The sequence below is a fragment of the Podarcis filfolensis genome (assembly GCF_964270895.1).
Source record: "Podarcis filfolensis genome assembly, chromosome: 16".
NCBI classification, from domain to species: domain Eukaryota; kingdom Metazoa; phylum Chordata; class Lepidosauria; order Squamata; family Lacertidae; genus Podarcis; species Podarcis filfolensis.
This window is the reverse complement of record NC_139620.1, coordinates 1,627,161-1,649,099: the sequence shown is the minus strand read 5'-3', so window position 1 is coordinate 1,649,099 and position 21,939 is coordinate 1,627,161. Positions and strand designations below refer to the sequence as shown.

The following is a 21,939-nucleotide window of genomic DNA, read 5'->3' as shown; positions in this document are numbered from 1 at the left end:
CCTTCAGGGGCACAGTTACCCCATTCAGGACCAGGGAGTCCCTCACACCTGCCTGCCCCTGCCCCGCCCTCCCCAAAAAACAGTTCTTCTGTCTTGTTAGGATTCAACCTCAATCTATTAGCCACCATCCATCTTACAACCACCTCCAGACACTCAAACAGGACATTCACCACCTTCACTGGTTCGTGGCCCACAGGTTCTGTGTCGAAGTTCTCTTGCAGCCCACTTGGTCTGAGAGGGTGGATTGCCATGGGCTACTTGCTATTTCTGGATAGGACTGTTTTTCTCATGCAGCTATTGCTGTCCCATCCCTAGTACTGAAACAACAACCTGCTGCCTCTTTAATTTGGCCCAAGGAATTGCATGGCCTGTGTGTGTGACGACTTGGGGCAGACTGAAACAAAAATATACAAAACCTCATGGATATTAACCACAATCTTCGTACACCTTTACCATCAGGCAATGACAACATTCTTCAAAGGGTTATTTTACCAAATGTTATTGAGACAAATGACACAGTACATAGCATGGTGCCCAACATACACACTGTAAAGTCTCGTGAGATCTAGAGCAGGGACCAGATATGATACAATGACCAGCTTATTAATGCACGGTTGGTTTCTGTGGTCCTACAGCACCTTGAGCTGGGCTGGGAGGTCCAGATACTTGGCTTTCTACACTTCAGCTCTGAGAAAATCTTGGTAAGGGGCAGCCACAGACCTAAATCTATACCCAGGACTCATTGAAGATCACTCCCACCATTGCAGTGTGAGTGTGGTGTCTGGCACCAAAGCCAGAGGTCTCCAGCATAGATTTCTGAACAGCTTCCAACCTTGTAATAGCAAGCACAGGGGCCAAGGGTTGACTGGACGGTGGCCAAAAGAGGATCTCTGTGAGCTACATGAGGAGGGAGGCATTTCCAGGCCTGGAGGAGCCTCAGAGTTTGCAGATGTACAAAAACCTGAAAGCAAAAGACTTAATGGGACACCTTCTCCCCCCAAAAAGAGAATCAACCAATTGAGGATTATAGAGTGAACATGACAAAAGGAAAATGGAGAACAGGGTGAGGAGGTTGTGTGTGTGTGTGTAAATGTAAGTGTAAATGTAAGTGTAACATTCTGATTAGAATCTAGAACTGCAACATATTGTTGCAGGACACATTAATTCCCCCCCCCCCTCAAGTACTTCAAACAGCAGAGGGTGGAATCTAGAACTTAAAAAAGAGAGGCTTTGAGCATTCTAGAGTTCAGCCGCAGACAGGTCCAAGAAAGGCTCATGATATGAGAGATCTGAAAAGCTGAAGGTCAATGTGCAGACAATAGTTTGGGGAGAAATGGAGCCTTAGTTCAGCCTTGGTCCATCTAGCCCAGTGTTCTCTACACTGACTGGCAGCAGCTCTCCAGGATTTTAGGCAGGGCGTCTTTCCCCCCAGCCCTACCTGAAGATGCATTCAGGTGTTGAAGCTGGGACCTTCTACATGTGAAGCAGGTGTTCTACCACTGAGACGTGGCTTTGCCCAAGTGCTGCATACTGCTGACTCAGACCATTGGTCCTTCTAGCTGAGGACTGTCTATACTGGCTGGAAGCAGCTCTCCTGGGTTTCAGGGAGGGGACGTTCCCAGGTCTACTTGGAGATGCTACTGTGGGTTTAACCTGGGGCATTCTGCATGCAAAACAGGTGTTCTGTCCCTGAGCTAGGACCCTTTCCTCCATCGTGTTGATGTGGAAACATACCCTGTTGTATCCCTTTCCCATAAGCAGAAACCCATCTTCATTCCAGTCCCAGTTCATGAACTGCATCATTCAGGATGATCAATCAGTGGCAGCATCACCTTCCTCTTAGTTTTGTTTAAAACTGGAACATAGGAGTGCTAGTTTTGTTTTCATATTTACTTTGATACATCATGAGCACAAGGTCAGGATTGCTAGCATAGTCAAGAGTCCATGGCCCTCTTACACGGAGCAGCCCAAAGGGAAGTCTATTGTGACACCTAAGGAGAGATTCAGGTCTAGCAGTTGGATGTCAGATGCTATCCTGAGCATGAGGTCGCATCCATTCATAGACGGTCTCTCTCTTTCTTAAAAACAGCCATGGATGGGCTTACTAAAACATTTATGGGACTTAAGTCTGAATATTTATTTATTGACGTCTTGTCCATCTCAAAAGCAGAGTCTTCCTTTTAGCCATGTAATTGCATGTTAGAATGGTTCTAGTTACATGTTGCTGCTGCACACAATGGCTTACATTTCAGGAGAAGAGTGGTGGACAATCTTTCAATCTCTGCCAATCTGCCCAATTTTTGGGTGGATATCTGAAGACTCCACCTCCCTCTTTGCTTTCTTTTGAGGCAAGCGGAAAACTCCATTGTATGGAATGGTCTTTTGGAGAATAGTTTGCTCCATAGTCTACAAAGCCTTGGCTCGTTCTCCCTTCCAGGGTTCAGCTTTAGCAAGATATCCTCAAGCCACTTTGGAGTGAGGACTTCCGGCCATTTCAGAGCGAGGACTTCTAGTAACTTTGGAGTGAAGGCTTGTGGGAGAAAATAACGTTCCACAATAAAAGGAAAGAAAGGGAATTTTTGCCCATGTAATATTCTCTTTTCTGTGCCAAAAAATAAAAACAAAACGTAGCCTTGGCAAGTCCCAAGTGGTGCTCAGAGGGTTTGGCACATCATTTGGTTTTTGGCCCCTGCAAAGGTGATGTTTCTTGACAAAATCCCTCTTGCTGGATCCTGTTGGGAAACAGAATTATATTTATAAATCAGATGGCATATTGGGGCTCTCCCATAGAAGAGAGGACAGACTTCTTCCCCTCTACTAGATTAAAGGATCTACCCTAGACTGAGGGTAGATCTCAGTTGGACATGAGGAGAAGCGTATCAATGGTAGAACCAGTTTGACAATGGGAACACTCTCTAGAGCTGCTGGAGCTTTCCTTTGTTGAAGGTCTTGAAGGAGAGGCTGCTGCATGGCTAGAATCACACACAAACATATTTGCATGCACATATTTGTGCAACCCCCCCCCCCGTTTGATATTTTTTTTAAGCCCATCCAAAATATCATGGACCTTACCAGGCCTATGTGACTTCTTCAGAAGAATTGTCCGGGGTCCTTCGGATCTGGTCGTAAATAGTCGTGACAAGCCGTTCTTTCTGGGGGCTTCTCTCCGCATTATTTTCCCGGAGACCTAGGGACTAAATGCAAACAAGAAAGACGTTTGTTTGTTTGTTTGTTTGTTTGTTTGTTTGTTTTTAAATGATGTGGCATTTGCTGAGAATAAAAATGACGCCCTCCAACACTTGGGAACATAGGAAGCTGCCACATACTGAATCAGACCATTGGTTCATGTAACTCAGTATTGTCTACACTGACTGGCAGTGGCTGTCCAGGATTTCAGGCAGAAGTCTCTGTTGGGAATCTGAATATGTGCAGCTTCATACAGAGTCAATTAGGGTTTGGCTGACAGCCAAGGCAATGTGAAGGAATGTAATCTGCCTGGTGATACAGAGGCATAGAGACAGCTCCACGATTGGTCAAGCTCTCACGGGAATAATGATTTATGGCCTACTAACTGGAATGTGTTAGAGTGGTGAGTGTAGGAGTTGGAGGTTGAGAGTTGTGAGTCGTGTAAGAGAGAGCTAGTTAAAGATCCATGTTCTGTTCCTGTAAATAGTCCACTGTATATAATAAACTACAAGTTCCTGGTTCCTGCTTTGTCCATCCTGTCTGCAGCCAGTTGCCAATTGCTTTCATGAACTCTGCGTTTACTCTGCTAGGTCTGGCTAAGGTCCTGCAACAAGTCAGAAAGTTGCAAAACACCAATAGTCTCTCCCAATGCTATCTGAAGATGATGGGAACTGAAATGGAGACCTTCTGCTTGCAGGACAGAGGCTCTACCACTGAGCTATGGCCCTTTCCTTAATCTGAGCTCAATTTGTGTAGCTGTGGAGAGATGTCTAGCGGTTGGGCACAAATGTCCTCTTCTGTCATGGAGCCAGCTGTTGGACTCAAATGTCCTCTTCTGTCATGGAGCCAGCTGTTGGACTCAAATGTCCTCTTCTGTCATGGAACCAGCTGCTGGGCTCAGCAGTTGGGTTCAAATGTCCTCTTCTGTCTTGGAGCCAGCTGAGACGGCTCCTGAGTTGGATGAGGAGGAGCGAGAGGGGCTGTCAGAAGAGGAAGCACTGGAAGGTGTGGGAGAGCAAGGGGAGGTGGAGGCAGGACTCCCTGATGTTAGGGAGCCCCAACACCACTCCAGCTCTGGCACAGAGGGAGAGGGCACACCACGTTTAGCCGCTCAGGACAGGAGGGGGTTAAAGCGTAGGGAGCAACACAGAGGTATGAGATTACCAAGACTGCTCTGCTGGAGGCGGAGCTAAAAGCCCCCACTCCCGGGATCTGTTGCCGATGATTCGGACGCGTGAAGAGATATTCTGTACTTTGTAAATACTTGTACAATAAAGACTGTAAATACCACTACCGTCAAGCTAAGGGATTTATTGCGAAGGGCAAACCTCCCCCCTTTACATCTTCATAGGCCAGTAGCTAAAGAAGGACCTGTGAGGTCCTGCAGTGGTATAGTCTGAAGTTCATCAAACCCCCATAGCCGAGCCTTCAAGGAAGAGTCCATAGCCAAGCTTTTGAGGAAATAATTCCTCTTTCTGCAAAACAGCACTAGGCTGACCTGGGCTTCCACCCGGCAGAGGAGAGGCCCAGTGGGGGGGCCTCAGGACAGTCTCACCTTGTTGTTACCTTCTGGGGGGCTCCTCCGAAGAATCTCTGCATACTGGGGGTCAGATGGGCTCTCCTCCACTTGCACAGTTGGAATGGTAACTTGGAAGAAGAAAGAGATCGAGAGAGATCTGTGTGAGAGAGATCCTACATTGCTTTAGGTGGGAACTGTTTCAGCCTGAGGACCGCAATCCCATCTGAGCAACCTTCTGAGGGCCACATGCCAGTGGTGGGTGGGGCCAGAGGGAAAGTGGGCGGAGTAACAAATGTAAATGCTGCCTTAGGCTACTTTCTGCACAGACTCACAACCCAGTCTCTATTCTCTACCCAGGCAAGAAAGAGGCTTTATCTGATTCCAGCCAGGCAAAAATACTGTATTTGACCTGGGAGCAGTTCTGAGGTTAGACAGAGAGGCCTAGAGGGCCACATCTGCCTCCTCCCCAGGTCTCAGGCTCCTCACCCTTCCATTTTAACATAAATATTGTCTAATCTGGTTGCTCCTGTGACAGCAACAACAGTTATTAAGCATGGGGAAGTTTTTGTCAGTGGGGAGAGACGCTTATGAGGAAATTTTCCACAGGCAAAATCTTTCTGCACCAAGGAGTTCCTAAAGGCACAGAGTTTTTCAGAAAAGATGATGGCCCTTGCATTTAGCTTGCACTCCTTTTAATTTCTTTTTTCAGTTAAGTTTTATCCAGTTCTTCAGTCAAAAAGCCTCCCAAGAGCAGCTTCCAGTTCCACAGAAATTTGACAGTCCCTGCTCTTGAGACTTACAGTCTAAAACAGACATGGCTCAAAAGGAAAGTAGATTGGGTGGGAAGAGAAAATAAGCAAACTCGGGTAAAATTACTTAACTCCAAGTTGTTCCGATGACCAGCAGGGGTTGAAATGTTCTGTGACTCGTGAGTTTCTTTAAGTGTGACATAATTAGGGTTGTAGGGGAAGGACTGGAATACTTCAAACAAATGTTTGGCTCACCAGCTTCTGCTGATTTTTCATTATTGATCCTCCAGCACCAGAAGGCAGCCCCAAGACTCAGCACTAGCAGGACGAAGGTCAAGACGACGTAGCCTGACTTGGAGAAAGAGGCCTCGGCTGTTGGGATTGAGAAGGGTGCAGAAGGTCAGAGCCAGCTTGCAAGATCTACTACACACACACACACAATTCCAGCAGCAAACACCTGCTGCTGCTTTTTGTGTTGTTCCTGGTAGCTCACAGGAAGAAACAAGTGTGTAGATCACACAGCAATACAGCAGCAGCTGTAGAGCATCACCCAGATGCAAGTACACAAAAAAGGCAGGACTCTCGAATGTCAGGCAGAGGTTTCAGAGAAACAGAAAGGGAAAGGGGGGGGGCAGTGGCGTAGCGTGGGTTGTCAGCACCCGGGGCAAGGCAAGTAATTTGCGCCCCCTAACCCGTGGATTTGCGCCCCCTAACCCGTGGATTTGCGCCCCCTAACCCATGGATTTGCCCTAACCCCAGATGTTGCGCCCGGTGCGGCCCGCCCCCCCTGCACCCCCCACGCTACGCCACTGGGGGGGGGACAGATCAACATAGGGGTATCTGATAGTTTTATAGACCATGCACCAGCTACAGAGAAACTAGGAGAGAAAGAGTTATTGCACGGAGAGATGAAATTACAGAGAAGGGTAAGGAAACAAGCTGGGTTTAAGAACTCCAATAGTGAGTAAGGAAATAGAAAGGGAGAAATCTAAGGGTCAGGGGAGCCAGGAAATCTGTCTTCCTGGCTTTGCATGATTTTGCCTCTGTACACAGACAGCTGGAGCATCGTTACAGGGAAATTGGGTGGGAGAGCTGAGACACACATAAACACCATGAGCCTTGCCTCACCATGAGGGAAGGACAGGGGGTCTTTGCTGCACATTACCAGAACTTCATTCATTTATGTTCAAAACTCCATTCACAAAAGTGCCTGACTAATCAGAAACTCCAGAGCCCTGACAGCAGCCCCTAATGTCAAGAAAATTAACAGCAGCATATCTGCAAAGGAATTGCCTCTGCAAGGGAAGCTCAGCTCAATTTGCAGAAGGAGCCCGCAACTCCCGGCTGAGCCCCAGGTCTCCAACAAAGGAAAACAGGGAAAGTGAATTGCTACATTTGGTATTATGTAGGATTCACTGGGGCAGGGGTACCTTTATCTTTACTAGCAATTCACTGATAAATGTATCTACGTACGGGCTCAATAGGAAAACTTTAGAAATTCATAAGAAATCACATTGTGTGTATCAATCTTCTCAGTTCCAGTGGCATTTAGGACCCAGGGAAGCGAGGTATAAGGGGAAGTGTGAGAGAGCCCACCATAATCCGCAGATGTACAGTCACTTCTGCAGGGCCTTCCAAATGAGTCACGATGGTGATATCCTGCCCCAAGGTCATGGATAATGGGAATTGTAGTCCAAAAAGTTTGGGAAATTGAAATACTTTGTTGTCACTTGTACAACTTGTATACAGCGAGATTACACGAGCACCCCCACTCAGCTCTTGGTCTTAATCCCCCTCGTTTACTGATGCACACCCACCAAACCCAAAAGTCAGTTGCCCTGTTGTTATCTTTTCATTCAGCAGCCTAACAGCCCATGGATAGAAGCTGTTCTTTACCCTGTTGGTGTGACTAATCAGGCTTCTATATCTTCTGCCCGAGGGCAGGAGATCAAGAAAGTGTCGGCCAGGGTGTGAATCATCCCTGAGAATTTTCCTCACTCTCCTGAGGCAACGTCCTTCCGTGATTTCATCCAGCGGATTCACGGGACAGCCCATAATATCTTGTGCTGTATTCGCCACCCTCTGTAGGCACTTCCTATCAGATGATGTCAAACCGGCATACCACACCGTGATGCAGTAGGAAAGGACACTTTCTATTGTGGACTGGTAGAAGGAGATCTAGATCAAGAAACCTTGCCATATAGATAATTAAAAGCCAAAGGCCTAGTGCAAAAGAATTTTTTTTGCCTGGCACCTAAAGACATGCAGTGATGGTGCCAGGCCAGAGCCTCGCTGGGGAGAGAAACTTATAACTTGCTTTGTGTGGATGATAAAGCTGGAAAAGCAAGAGAAGTATTTTGAAAAGTGTTCTGTGTGGGGGGAAATTCCTTTTTTAAAAACAAAAACATCTGTACCTCCACTCTGGCAGATCCTTTGCAAGTCAAAGGACACGATCTTGTGCTCGATGGGGTTGCTGGCCGTGCAGGAATAGGTGGTGTTCAGGGAGGCAGGCAGCAGCGAGAGGCGGAGAGTCTTGCCGTCAGGGGAGACCTGGTATCTGTCAGAGCTCCCGAGATCCCGGATCGGGTTTCCTTTCCTCCAAGTGACGTTGACCTGCTCCTTTCCCGGAGAGAGACACTGGAGCGTCACATTGCACCACTTGGATGTGCTGGAGACCAGCTGACTCTGTATCCGTGGAGTAGAGACGGGTTCTGGGTGCCAATGATGAGGGAAAATGAAAAATGATGTGTGGTGGATGTCAGCCAACATGAAGTTTGAACAGATGTCACAAAGTCACTCTCAGGAATTGGGAGCCAGGGGCTTTCCAAATAGGACACTATATTTCTGACTTCTCACACAGGTGCCAGATGAAATCTACACTCTGTTTCTAAGCACAGTAAAACTGCAGACTCCTGTATTTCAGAAATCCCAGTCATGAGTTTGCAATGCTTTAATAAATCCAGTATCCAAAGTGCAATGGAAGAGGGGAATTGGCTCTCCCATTTCCTCCCAACACCTAAATATTTATTAGTAATGAGCTGCAGATAATGTTGATTCTGCTAAAAGACCAGAGGAAATCAACACATTTCCCTTTTTAATTTTGTGCATAGATGTTAATTTTCATAGGGATATAAGATCCCAATTTGTCTCCACAGTGCTTCCCACACACTTGTGGAAACTCAGATGAATTTTATGATTCTGTTTTAATGGCAGATCCTAAGATTACTGAATTTCAGTAATCCAAAGCTTACTGAAAATACAGCCAAGATCCTTTCCACAGCCATCAAAACTAGGCCACAACTGTTAAAGGAAAGATGAATGCAGAGTCGAAAGTGTCTGCATTTTTTTGAACTACATTTGATTGCTCATCAACCCTGCTTTACTTAAAAATACATAATGTGTGGGTGCATAGATATATATACATACACATAATCTTCTACTGTGGTTGTCTTGAATATTGAGGGAATAAACTGTCAAATTCTCACTTTCCCAATCTTAATTTCAGTTCTATACATCAGTTTAAAAAATCGTAACAGCATTTTAGTGTGAATTTCTCCTAATATACACATTTTTAAATGCAATTTTCCCTAAAATGCATTTTGTATGTTACTGTAACTAATATTTGCATTTTTTAAAATGGAAAACCTACCCCAGCCTAGGCATTTTTGTCCATATTACTTGGTTAAAGAACTGCATCACAAAATTCAGAGAAGGGGAGATTTTGAAGGATGGCTGTGTTTTGGCACTCATTTCTTTCTGAAATTCTGCAATACTGTGAACAGGTCCCTTGCTTTGATAACCCTATCCTGTATCTGGTGTTTATGTATTGTCGACTGAATAAACAAAAGTATACTATTCCTGTTAAAACAGGGAGAGAGATGGCAATTTCCTTGGGCTAAAAATTGAAATTCTGCTGATTATTTTATTTTTAATATGCATGAGTGGACATGACTAACTCAGGCTCATTAATTTCCATGAGTCAACATGGAGTATAACTTAGCTGGATACAGCCTAATGACCCACCATAGACCATGAGGCGGAAGATCTGATCTTCAACGATAGCTGGGAATAACTTCACTCGAGCCCCAAAGACACCGCTGTCATTCAGCTCCAATGCCTTGATCCTGAGCGTCTCATTGTACATTTCTATCCTCTGCTTAAACCGGTCACCAGGATCAGGCCGTTCAAATTTCCCATCCCGAAACAAAGCCACCAGCAGCGCTGGGCCAGATCCAGCCCGATAGCTCCACTCGATCTCCTTCAGTTTGGCTTGTGGACCAATGTTCACGGAGAGCGCCACCGAACCTCCCAGGACCCCGTTCACCTGGCGAGGAGGGGTGTGTGACTGGCCAGAGATGAGATCTGAGGATGATACAGAAAGGGAATGGAACAGTAATAATCAGAGAAAAGAGATCTATGCACAAAACATAGGGGTTTGTGGGGCAGAATTATTTTTCTTCCTAGCCCTAGGCTTAGAGTGTTGGAAGACATAGCACAGTCTAAAAGAAAGTACTTTTTCATGCAGAACATTATTAAACTACATTGGTACCTCGGGTTACAGAAGCTTCAGGTTACAGACGCTTCGGGTTACAAACTCTGCTAACCAGGAAGTGGATGCTCCAGGTTAAGAACGGAAATCGTGCACCATCGGCGCAGCGGCAGCAGGAGGCCCCATTAGCAAAAGCACGTCTCAGGTTAAGAACTGTTTCAGGTTAAGAATGGACCTCTGGAACGAATTAAGTTCTTAACCCGAGGTACCACTGTACAGGTTTTGCTCCCACAAGAGGTAGGTCACCAACCTGATTGAAAACTGAGTCTCCAATGTTGTAATAATACTCACACCCATGATATTTTAGGCAACAATCCAGCTAGCTGACTCTGCAGAGCTAGCAGAGTGGACCCAACCACTTTTTTTACTCAATAGAAGAATTTCCCATTGAATATACCGTTAAGTTGGATATGAGTGTTCTAAATATCTGTGTTTTATGTTTATAGTAGTAGTAGGGGCTGCCACCCCTGCTTACTCCATTTGCCAACCCTTCCACGACACCTAGTCAACTCCTACCCCCTTTACATCTGACCAATTCCCCCTGCCTTTATACCCCACCAGCCCCCTCACTTATCCCCTCACAGCTCACCCCAAACTCCCCTCCCCTCAGAGTTTACCCCACCACCCTCTCCTCCCATCTCACCCCAAACACCAACCCTTTTTAAAGGAGGAGGAGAGTGACTTCAGAGAGTGGTTTGACATACCACCTTCTGAAGTGCCTCCTCCTTTCATTAAACCTCATGGCAGCCATGTTTAATACAGGGGGCAGGTGCTTCGGGGGCAGTTAGACAAACCCCACTTTGAAGACCTCCTTTCTGTTAAACAGCTCACATGGCTACACTGCTTGCTTGCTAACCTGCCTGCTGCTCTGTCATGAAGCTGGAGTTGGTGTAGCCCCCTATCAGCAACCACATGAACTTCAGCATGACGACAACCTTACATTTTTATGTCTATAGGAAGGAAATATCATCCATAGCAAAAGCCACCTAAAGCCTGTGGGCAATCTGATATTTTCCTTTTAAGCATTAAGTCATAAAGCCCACCATCTGGAGACTTTGTTGAACACGTGTTCACATACAGCTTTCTGCACACTTCAGGGGAAGTGTTATTTAAAGTCTATTTATCTGCCGGAGGACCAGATTCTTAACCAATCTTGTCTTGTTCTGGGAATAAGTTAAAACACATATGGGCATAGTGGATGTGAAGATGAGGTTAGGCCACAGGGTGTCACTGTTTCAAGAATCTGGGCAAGGTTTTAGGTGCACATGGGCATTTGGCTGTGAAGAGGAGGGCACTCCCCTAGGTGGCGCTGTGTCAAAAATATCCAGACAAGGTCCTAGATGGACAGGAAATGGGTTGACCCACTGGCAAATTCTGAAGAAGACCTGGATCTACTCATACCACTATCCCCCCCCATTCTATTCCTTCATCTACTCAGGCAATTATTGAACCTAACAATGTTGACTGTGCTGTTAAGGGCTCATTCACCTGCACACCAGTCAAGCCATCTTTGGCTAGCATTGATTGCCAGTCTGTGTTGACCAGACATTCCACCTATGCAAGAGAAAAAACAGGCAGAATTCAGACCTCAGAATGAAAATATAGGCACATCAGTGGGTGACCCTTAGCTCTCTATTGGTGGGTCTCTATTGCATACTGAAGAGATCGATATGAGTTGGACACATTGCCATACTGAAATACAGCTATTGGCTCCATCGTTGTAAACCGGTGTTGCTTGGGTCCTGAACAATATGCGCTCTGTGTTGTTCAACTTGTCACAGGGGGAGCAATCAAGAAATCCCAGAGTCATCCTTTTACAGTATTGCACCATGATCCCATGCAGATTTCCTGAGAAATAACTCCCAATGAATTCAGCAGGGCTTAGCTTCTAGGAAAAAAATGTGCAGGTTGGGGAAGGGATTTGATCTTTGCAAATTCCATTAAAAGAGCCTGGGTGCTGGAACAGGCCAAAGGGGACCCATCTAATCCAGCCTCATGTTCTCACAATGGCCAAATGCTCCCCCCCAAAAAACTAGGAATCTAGATAAACTGCCTCTGGATCTGGAGGCTCCATAGGAACATAGGAAGAACCTGCTGCTGGATCAGGCCAAAGGGGGCCCATCTAGTTCAGCATCCTGGTCTCACATTGGCCAACCAGATGTCTCAATGGGAAACCAACCAAAGCAGGATTCGAACACAAGAGCCCTCTCCTCTCCTGTGGTTTCCAGCAACTGATATTCAGAAGTGTTGCTTCTTCTGACTATGGAGGAAGAACATGACCACTGTGGCTAGTAGCCACTGGCCTTCTTATCCCCCAGTTCCTATTTTAGCCATCCAGGTTGATGCCCATCATTACACTGTGAATTCCATAGTTTAACTATGCATTGTGTGAAGAGGTCATTTCTTTTGTCTGTCTGTCCTGAATCTCCCATCATTCATTTTCACTGAATGGCCCTATTGGGTTTTGATATCATGGGAGAGGGACATCGTTTCCTCTCAAGCTACTTTATGGTGGATAAATCTTATGCATCTCTATCATGTCCCCACTTAACTGACTTACTTCCAAACTAGTAAAGGTAAAGGGACCTCTGACCATTAGGTCCAGTCGTGACTGATTCTGGGGTTGCGGCGCTCATCTCGCTTTACTGGCCAAGGGAGCCAGCATACAGCTTCCGGGTCATGTGGCGAACCAGACCTTCCCGCCGGAGTGGTACCTATTTATCTACTTGCACTTTGATGTGCTTTCAAACTGCTAGGTGGGCAGGAGCAAGGACCAAGCAACAGGAGCTCACCCTGTCGCAGGGATTTGAACTGCCGACCTTCTGATCAGCAAGTCCTAGGCTCTGTGGTTTAACCCACAGCAGCACCTACATCCCTTTCTTCCAAACTAACCCCCCCCCCCAAAAAAAAAAACCTGCAACTTTTCCTCAGAGGGGAAGTATTTCAGGTATTAGATCATTGTGCCTGCTGGTCCATCATGATCTGATCTGCATCTTCTGAATGAATATCTGCAGGTTGCATCTTAGCTATGCATCCTATTTCACACTTCTCTGAATGAACATATCTAAAGTACATTTAACAGTGCATATTTTGGAGATGCACATTTAGAAACACACATTTTGACAGGCAATGTTTATTTTAAGGGGAATGTGTTTTAAAAGATTTTGCCACTAAAGAGACCGCAGTCTCCACTGACCTACATTCCAAGGAAACCAAACCTGGGTAAATGCAACAAAATGGTTCTATTCAAACACATATATATTGTTATAGATTTGGGGGGATCCCCCTGAACCCTAGAAATTAAGGAATGCAAAATTGTGGTTATTTGGGGCGGGAAGAGAGAAATATAAGCTGCAGATGAATTCCTGGGTAGCCTGGCCAAGCTAGGGCCATTAAGGGAGCAATAGAGGGTCATCAAGGGTCTTTTGAGGACCATTGCCAATGCAAGAGAACTCCTTCCCCCTTGCCCTGAGGTGTGAACAAAGATGGGGGGTTTGAAGGGTTGCCAAGGTGAGGGTGTGTGTGTTTGATGGGACAGGAAATGGGAGTTTTCAAGCAAGGGTTGCTGGGAGGGAGAAGCTGGAAAAAGAGCTGAGATGGGCAGGATGGCTGAAGGCTACCTGGGCTGCTGTGGGGTACTAGCACCTCTCGAAAGGACTATGTGTAAGATTTAGACTCCCTTCATGCAGACTGAATGTGTAAATAGGTGAATGAACCATATTTCTTAAAGCCACAGCAGTTTCCGCCGCGACTTCGATTCTCTAAAGGAGCACAGACCCTGTGTGAGCGCCTGGGACCCTGTGGGCTCTTGCCACCGCTCATCAGAGAGAGGGGCAGGCGCCCGGCATTTCCCATCCAAGTACTAACTAGACCTGCTCCTGCTTAGCTTCTGAGACCAGACTGGACTGGGGGTGTTCAGGGTAGTGTAACAATATATAACCTGAGCATAAGACAAATCTTGCTTCCCCATTAGGTTTTCAGGTGAGCCCCAAAACCCAGCACTAGAGCCAACATCTCTTTGTATCTCCAACTTCCAGCTTGCTTCTAGCTCAGACCACACACCCCACACTCGGGCTATTGTTCTCCTAGCAGGCAGCCAGGTGAGGAGGGGGTGAAGGAAAGGCCCATCCATCAGCCTGGAGGCCACCACCACTTGGGGCGCAACCATACTTTCCTTCGTCCCATGACAATCAATCTATCAACCAGGATTTCTGCAGATTTACATTTGTTCCAATTCAGCAGTAAACAGCAGGTTTTCTCAGGGAAAGTGGCAGGGACAAGAGAAAAACTTCTCCGACCTGTGCCTAGAAATCATGAGACGAACAGAAGCGTGAGTGAGCCCTTAGTTGTAGCTCTTGCAACCTATCTCATTCTTTTGGGATACAGTCATACCTTTTGTTACGCTTCATGTTACATTCTTTCACGATATGCCCCACAGCGACCCGGAAGTACCGGGGCTCCAGAACGGATCCTGTTCACAACCAGAGGTACCACTGTACTGGTGAGGTCACCTAAGCACCCAGCTAAGGCCATTGTCCTACAAAGAAATTCGTCTGACTAGTTCAGCAACAGAATTCTCTGTTAGAGTTCAACCCTCGCTGGGCACAGAATCCCAAGAATTGGAAGGGCCTCAGGGCATCACCCAGGCTGTTAAATCCACAACAATAGATTTAAATAGAACTCAAATGCAAAATTCTTGTCTGGATTTTACAGAAGGAACCCTGTCATTTATTTCAGGAAAGGGATAAAATGGACTTATCGGCGAACACATGAGAAAGTGATGTGGGCTGTGCCAACACTGATTCGCCTGTCTCCGCTGCAAACTTAATTTCCTTGGGGCAGGGGGAGAGGACAGGAGAGTGCGTAATAAGACTATTTCCAACACAGAGGCGTGACACAAATCCCAACAGCCTTGAGAGGTCACTGGCGATTCAAGGACCCGATTGCCCTCGGTCAGAGATTGGGAACATCTGCAGCCCTCCAGATGCTTGTGCGCTCCAGCTCCCATCCTTCATCTCTGGCCGTTGGCTGGGATGCCTGACGTGGGCTTGGAGCCCAACATCTGGAGGACAACAAGATTCCCCATCACTGGGCAATGAAAAACCTACGTGGGGGTGGAGGGAGGGAGGGAGGAAAGAGAGAGAGAAAGCCATGCACTGCTGAACTTTGTGATTTGCATGATCCCATACTATCTTCTCCAAAATCTGGATCAAAGCTTCTAGTGGTGCCCCTGGTCCTTTGCCCCCATGAACCACTCCATGCATGTCACAAGCCCAGATCCCCCTGTGACGCTTTCTTTCTTAAGCTGTTTTGCAACATGCTGGGAAATCTGGCACCCCCCTCCTGCCCCCAGCCAGGACACCCAAAACTTGTCAAATTGCCCCCTACGTCTGGGTAACATGGTGTGACAAAACTGCTGAGTATGGCCCTGTCTCTCCTGCTGGCATCACAGCTAGAGGTCTCCCTCCTTCTCCACCCCCCTCCCTGCTGCTGCCTCCCCTTTGAGGAAAAGGAAAACAGATGTGGTTTGGTATTAAGAGAAGATTAAATACCCACATCGGAGCTGTCTCTCTCCCCCTACGGCTTCCGCCTGCCAAAATTTATTGTGAGCTGGGCTGTGTTCTGGGTTTAGCCTTCGCCTCTCTCTCAGATAAAAATAAATCAATAAGTGGAGGGATAAGGGGAAAAAAGGAGAGAGGGGGTCAGTTGCAGTGATCCTATTTGCCGGGGGTTTCTCTTTATTATTTATTAATAATTGCAATCTTTGATTGCTGCTCCTTTGGAAAATGCCAAGAGACCTTCTTTGATTTCATTAGGTACCAGAAACAAATAGCAGGTGGTGCGATCTGTTTTCTCTCACCCCGGTTGTTTTAGTAAGGTTTTATTTATTCCTTTGTGTTTATATCTCACCATTTTTTCCCTCTCCAAGGAGCTCAAGGTGGCTATTACATGGTTCTTTCCCTCCCTCCTTGTTTAGCCCCCACAGTGGTGAGGCTGAGAGGCAAGCTGTGGCTGAGTCAGGGTCATGCCCAGTAAGCTTCATAGCCAAGTGGTGATTTCAACCTTGGTCTCCCAGATCCAAGACTAACACTCTGTTTGTCTATATCTCCATCACATTGACATCCCACCTTTTTCTCAGTTTGGTGTAGTGGTTAAGAGTGGTGGAGTCGTAATCTGGTGAACCGGGTTCGCGTCTCTGCTCCTCCACATGCAGCTGCTGGGTGACCTTGGGCCAGTCACACTTCTCTGAAGTCTCTCAGCCCCACTCACCTCACAGAGGGTTTGTTGTGGGGCAGGAAGGGAAAGGAGAATGTTAGCCGCTTTGAGACTCCTTCGGGTAGTGATAAAGCGGGATATCAAATCCAAACTCTTCTCCTCTTCTTCTTCTCAAAGGGGTGCAAGGTGGCATATGTGGTTCTCTCCCCCTCTACATTTACACTCCACAACAACCCTGTGAGGTAGGTTAGGTAGAGAGCCAGTGACTGTCCCAAGGTCCATGTTAGACCCAGAAAGCGGCCTTACTCCAAGTCCCGTCTAGCCTGGCCACATTGTTCTCTAGTCTGCCTTCCATTCTCTAGTGTTCTTTAGTCTGCTCCATCCTAACATCATGAGTCAATCCTCTCCCCAGGGCCCTTAAATCCCTTTTTCTTCCACTGTGACTGTTGTCTGGGTTCACCTTAAGGAAGCGACGGATTGCGGAGATGGGGGAGGCAGGGATGAGGGGGGTGGGTAGGTTACTGGGATGAAGAAAATTGCGTCCACCATTTATCACAGCTTTATCCCATTTTATCCTGAAGTTGGTTAGAACATTGTAATCTCCGCAAATCCCCTGTCCTCAAAGCTGAAAGACATGACTGGTTAGCAGGGGCTTGGAGGGAGGAATGAGTTTGGGGGGGGGAACACACACAACTGGTGGATTATTACAAATAAATAAATAAAGGGCTTAGGAAAGGAACGTTGAGAGGCGAAGATGGCAGGCATAGCAAAGGAGATGTGTGCAGATTTGTTGCTTGCACAATTTACATCCCTACAACCCTCAATGAAAATTTATGTTCCCGGGGCAGTATGAGATACACTTTTATTGAATTATGTATCACTTTTTTCCTCCAAGGAGCTCAAGGTGGGGGTGCATGGTTCTTCCAACTCCTCATTTAATTCTCACAACAGCCCTGTGAGGTAGGTTAGGCTGAGAGCCAATGACTGGCCCCCCAAGGTTACTCCCAGGTCCTAGTCTGACACTCCCTCTATGGCATCACAGTGGATAGACGGACTGATTTCAAAGGGCTGTGTCAAATATTAATTTTACTCAGAAGAGACCCAGTGAAATGTGACGGACATAGCTAGCTTCAGTCCATTCATTTCAATAGGTCTACTCTCAGTAGGCCAAATTGAGAATCTGAGGAACAACAGGCATCCTTGCTGGAAACATCTGCAGCCTTTAAACCTGCTTAATCGTGTGACATTTTATAATACAGATTAGTAATATTCAGTCCTAACAGAAGCGGGAATCAAAATCCGCCAAGGTTGTTATTATTACCATTAATCAATCAGTTGCCTTCTCAACCACCATCTCAATGCAATTTACATATCAGATAATTAAAAAAACAAAAGCAATACGTTTAAAACAAGACTGAGATCCTAACAAGTATACACTCATGGCAAAGACCCATTTATTCAGCTGGAAAAGTCTGTCGGAACAACAATGTCTTCAGTTGTTCCCAGAAAGTGCAGATTGAGGGCACCTGCCAAGAGTGAGGAAAACGCTAGCAGTCCCAGGAACCTTTGCAACTGCAATCCCATGAGTCTTTGCACTGACCTTTGAAACCTGTGGGGAGTTGAAGTTTGAGAAAGCAGATTTGGAGGAAACAGTTGTGGTGGGGTTTGATGGATTTTTGGCAGAGTTTGGTTTTTTTTAGAAGGTGTTCCCCACTAAACACCATTTCACATATACGTGGGGTATCCGGGAACATAACCCCCATGTAAGTGGGGAGACGCCCATATTGTTTTCATTAAGAGATACCCTTTTATACACATTCATCTATTTGGGGCTAGAGAACTGCACAGCAAAATCTGAAATATTGCTCTTATTTTGAGGGGCAGGCGAGTTTCGATTTGTGTATTGTGAATTAGGCAGAAGTTGGCATTGCAATACGAACAAAACTGGATTTCTCCCTCATCCTTTCCTGAAAGGCTAACAACTATAGTTTGTTATCAGTGCTCTCATGGGTTAGATGCATGAATGGTGGTCATCAACTGGCAGATGTTCAGATATGTGGCAAGGGGAAATAATTGTAAGCTGTGGGGTCAAGAGGCCTTGAGATGCAGTAAGTCTGCGTCATTCCTTCGAAAAGCTCAAACAAGCAGGGTGGGCATTCTCAGCCCTACCACTAGCCAGAGGTGAGATAGCTGGCTTTTCCACCTGAACCCACCTGACCTTCCCCTAAATTGAAGCACAGAGTTGTGTCTACCTCATGGCCTGTTTTGCACCTCCCTCATCTCATCTCCTGCCCTTGGATGCATTGGAAGATGCTCTCCTACTGTCAGTGTTTAATCAGATTCAGCTGCTCTACGTTGAAAGAGGTGGAAGACGCCATCTTGGTTTTGTGCCTCAGGCAGCAAAACGTCTTGCACCAACCTGGAGCATTAGTTAGAGCTGCTATTATCGTTCATTATGAAAATGTCTATTCTGCCCTTCCATAGGTAAGGTGCTATTACACCTTCAGGTTAAAGCTTTTGAGGTCTCACAGCCTCCCAGGCAAGAAACTGTGAAATTGGTAAGTCTAAGAATAAGCTGCACTTTAGTAGGGTAAGAACACAGCGATCATTAGAAATTTTCACTTCTCCAAATATTTCAAGGCAGTTTTTCAGCCAACAATTACAAAACTGAATCTTTTAGGGGAATGAGTACATAATAAATAAATGCATTAGGCCCAAAACATATGAAAATTTATCATGTTTGGGCAAATTGCTTGCAAAAAAACCCTGCACATTAGTCAAAACTGCATACAAAATATGGAGAAATACATGAATTTTCAGGATTTTTTTATTTTTAAAAAAGCAAATTTCTGCAGAAATGTGGAGGGCTCAATTTAAGACTGGAAAACTGAGAGAACTGGAGTCAACAGATCTAATTATCCCTGCTTCTAACTGATTAAGAAGAACAACAACCCCAGGCTGAATACCAAGAATTAGTAATAGGAATGAACTGAGCAGTAGATGAAATGAGAGGTGGCTGAGGAACTGCTAATTTCACACACACTTCACATTACGGGTCCTGCATTCCTTACAGAAAGTGTTTCTGGAGCTGAGATCTCTTCCTCCCTGGAGCGTCTCTCATGTGCAAGTTATTTGGAGCTGTAACATCTGGCTGTGTGCTAATAATATCCAGCCACCTTTGCAACCAAGTTGCCTCTGCAGGCAAAAGTTGCCAGGGGGGGGGGGAATGGAGAAGGATAGAATCTGGATCAGAGAGTCAAGAATCAGGGAGAGTTCTTTTGCATGCCATTGCATAGCAGATGCAAACTTTCATTTCCACCACCTGCGCCCAGTCAAAATCATGTCAGGTGTGATCCTGTTGCGAGTCACTTTGAAATGAGCTGGAGCTGCACGTTAGTGTAAATACAACTGGTGTGTGAAAATTGCATGGTGAAATGTGCCTTTTGGTTCTCCCCAATGCAGACCAGGTTATTTATTGATTTAATCACTCGTTATGCTTATTAGTCACTTGTTTCCTAAAAGGTCACCAAGCGATTTGCATCTGATAACAAAAATGCAAGCACATTATGCCATGGTAATCTGGTTACTGAATTTTTATAAATAAGGATCTGGCAAGGCAATAAGTCAATGGAACTGAGAGACAGCCTGGTGCAAGGCTCAGGAGGAAATATATGGGCGGCATGATTATAGGGGAGTGGGGGGGCGGGTTCTGCTGAAAGCAGACATTGATTTGCCCACAAGCCCCTTGCCTACTGCTGGAAGATATTTTAAGCTGAAATAAATCCACGCTTCTTTTCTAAAACAAATGCTCAAGGCAGCAACCCAAGTGTGTTCATGCCCGCGCTTCAAAAACAGTAGAAAACGAACAAGACCAGAACCACAAATTTTAAGCCACCCTAGAAGTCTTCACTCGCAAACCTGATCCTATGCAAATTTACTCAGAAGCAAGCCTTGCCATTTTCAGTGGGGCTGTCTCCCAAGTAAAGGATGCAGAGGATACCCCAGAGGGCGCTTAGCAACCGCCAATAGTCCCGTATGCTAAAAGGCGTCAATAGAATTGCAGCAAAAGTTTCACACGAGGTCAAGTTTTTATTCCAACCCACCTCAAACAAGGGCACACTGAAGGAAAGTGAATTGTGCCTATAAGGTGGCCAGGGGTGTGTGGGAATAGATACACTCTCACCTCCACATACACCAACACACACACACCCATCCCCCAGGGATCTTTTGTGTCTTACACGCAGGTCTAATTCACTTACCTGTTAAGAAGCTGGCGAGTGTCAAGAGCAATAAAGCGAGAGCATTCTTTCTGAGCATTGCCCATTTCATCTCCATTTCCTCCCTGTCAGGTTCCTCTTTGCCCTGCCTGTCTCAAGAGCATCTGCTGGGGAGGTGGGGAGCTGCCACAGGGAGAAGCACATCACGGAGTCCTTGGAGATCTCTCTCTCCTTCTCTCTCTCTCTCTCTCTCTTTCTCTCTCTCCCCCACTCAGCTACAAGTGTTAATTAGCACCCCTTAACTGATCATAATTATTGTTTGCAGCTCTTCGATAGCAACTGAGTTCCTGAACAAATCTCTCTGTGTGTGAGAGAGAAAGACTCTCTCTCTCTCTCTCTCTCTCTCTCTCTCTCTCTCTCTCGTGCGTGAACAGAGTTTCAGTCCCGGACGGCGCGGATTATCACCAGATGACGATTTAATCGGAGGGTTCGGTGCGAGCGGGCACTGATGTCGCATCTCATCAGGAAATCCTTCATCAGGGCAATTAAACGATCTCTTCCCCCCAATGTAAGAACAGGGGCCTGACCAAATTCCTGCTCAGACTTGAGTCTCGGAAGGACAACAGTTGCTGGGATGCACAAGGTGGGGGGAGTCCAGCTGCAATCAGGTCCTGTTCACAGATTAACCATCGGGGCATCTGGTCGGCCACTGTGTGAAAAGGATGCCAGACTAGATGGGCTCCCTTTGGCCTGGACCCAGCAGGAAGGATGCTATTGTGTTCTAATTTTAAGCACAGTATGGGGAGGGGGACCTCGCAGTGAGCCCTGAACAGCACAGGGGCCCAGCCTCCAAAATTCACACCTCTCTGAATTTTGCAAAGCACTTCCTCCAGCTAAGTGATTTGCATAAACTGAGACACCGTGTGCATTCTGTTAGCACCAAAGTGTGTTATATTAGGGGGAGATGCATATAAGTATCTGTCTATTTGGAGAAATTTGTGGCAATATGGTGATGGCTTTTCATGAAGACTTAAAAAGATTTGTAAACAGATGTGGAAATGCAGAGAATGGAATTTTAGGTTGGGGGGGGGGGGATGAGAACTGAGAGGAATGGAAATTGATGGATTTTCCTGTCCTGAACTGCAGATGTTGGGGACTGAACCCAGAACCTTCTGCATGTAAAGCTGATTCTTTTTTCTTTTTTTCCATTCATATCCCACCTTATTTCTAAAAAAAGGATAGATGATAGATAGATAGATGATAGATAGATAGATTAGATAGATAGATAGATAGATAGATATATAGATGATAGATAGATGATAGATAGATAGATGATAGATAGATAGATGATAGATAGATATAGATAGATAGATAGATAGATGATAGATAGATAGATAGATAGATGATAGATAGATAGATGATAGATAGATAGATAGATAGATAGATAGATGATAGATAGATATAGATAGATAGATAGATAGATGATAGATAGATATAGATAGA

At 45.9% G+C, this 21,939-nt stretch overlaps 1 protein-coding gene across 5 annotated transcripts; it reads right to left on the bottom strand.

Annotated features, from left to right (window-relative positions):
* Window positions 1–424: 424 nt before the first annotated feature.
* On the bottom strand, window positions 425–20,841 carry LOC310751590 (SLAM family member 5-like). 5 transcript variants are annotated; one of them, XR_014542623.1, is made up of 8 exons: window positions 20,479–20,841; window positions 11,492–11,557; window positions 9,478–9,816; window positions 7,869–8,165; window positions 5,710–5,826; window positions 4,753–4,833; window positions 3,073–3,194; window positions 425–2,735 (listed from the first exon to the last, which is right to left on the bottom strand). XR_014542623.1 is itself a non-coding variant. In XM_083590891.1 (8 exons), the coding sequence occupies exons 1-7, from the start codon at window positions 20,552–20,554 to the stop codon at window positions 3,078–3,080; spliced, it is 1,104 nt and encodes a 367-aa protein (XP_083447017.1). In that variant the 5' UTR covers window positions 20,555–20,841; the 3' UTR covers window positions 425–2,735; window positions 3,073–3,077. The 5 variants fall into 5 exon arrangements, 3 of the variants coding, with proteins under 3 accessions (XP_083447017.1, XP_083447016.1, XP_083447018.1); XR_014542624.1 differs by having other exon boundaries at window positions 425–2,732; XM_083590891.1 differs by having other exon boundaries at window positions 4,742–4,833.
* Window positions 20,842–21,939: the final 1,098 nt, after the last annotated feature.

Bases quoted from the DNA above. Each gene is read 5' to 3' on its own strand.
- LOC310751590 (XM_083590891.1), bottom strand. From the start codon at position 20,554: ATGGAGATGAAATGGGCAATGCTCAGAAAGAATGCTCTCGCTTTATTG. The intron at 9,817-11,491 runs GTGAATGAGCCC...TATCATCCTCAG, and splicing joins ATGGCTTGACTGGTGTGCAG to ATCTCATCTCTGGCCAGTCA. The intron at 4,834-5,709 runs GTGAGCCAAACA...TCTTCTTCCAAG, and splicing joins TGAAAAATCAGCAGAAGCTG to TTACCATTCCAACTGTGCAA.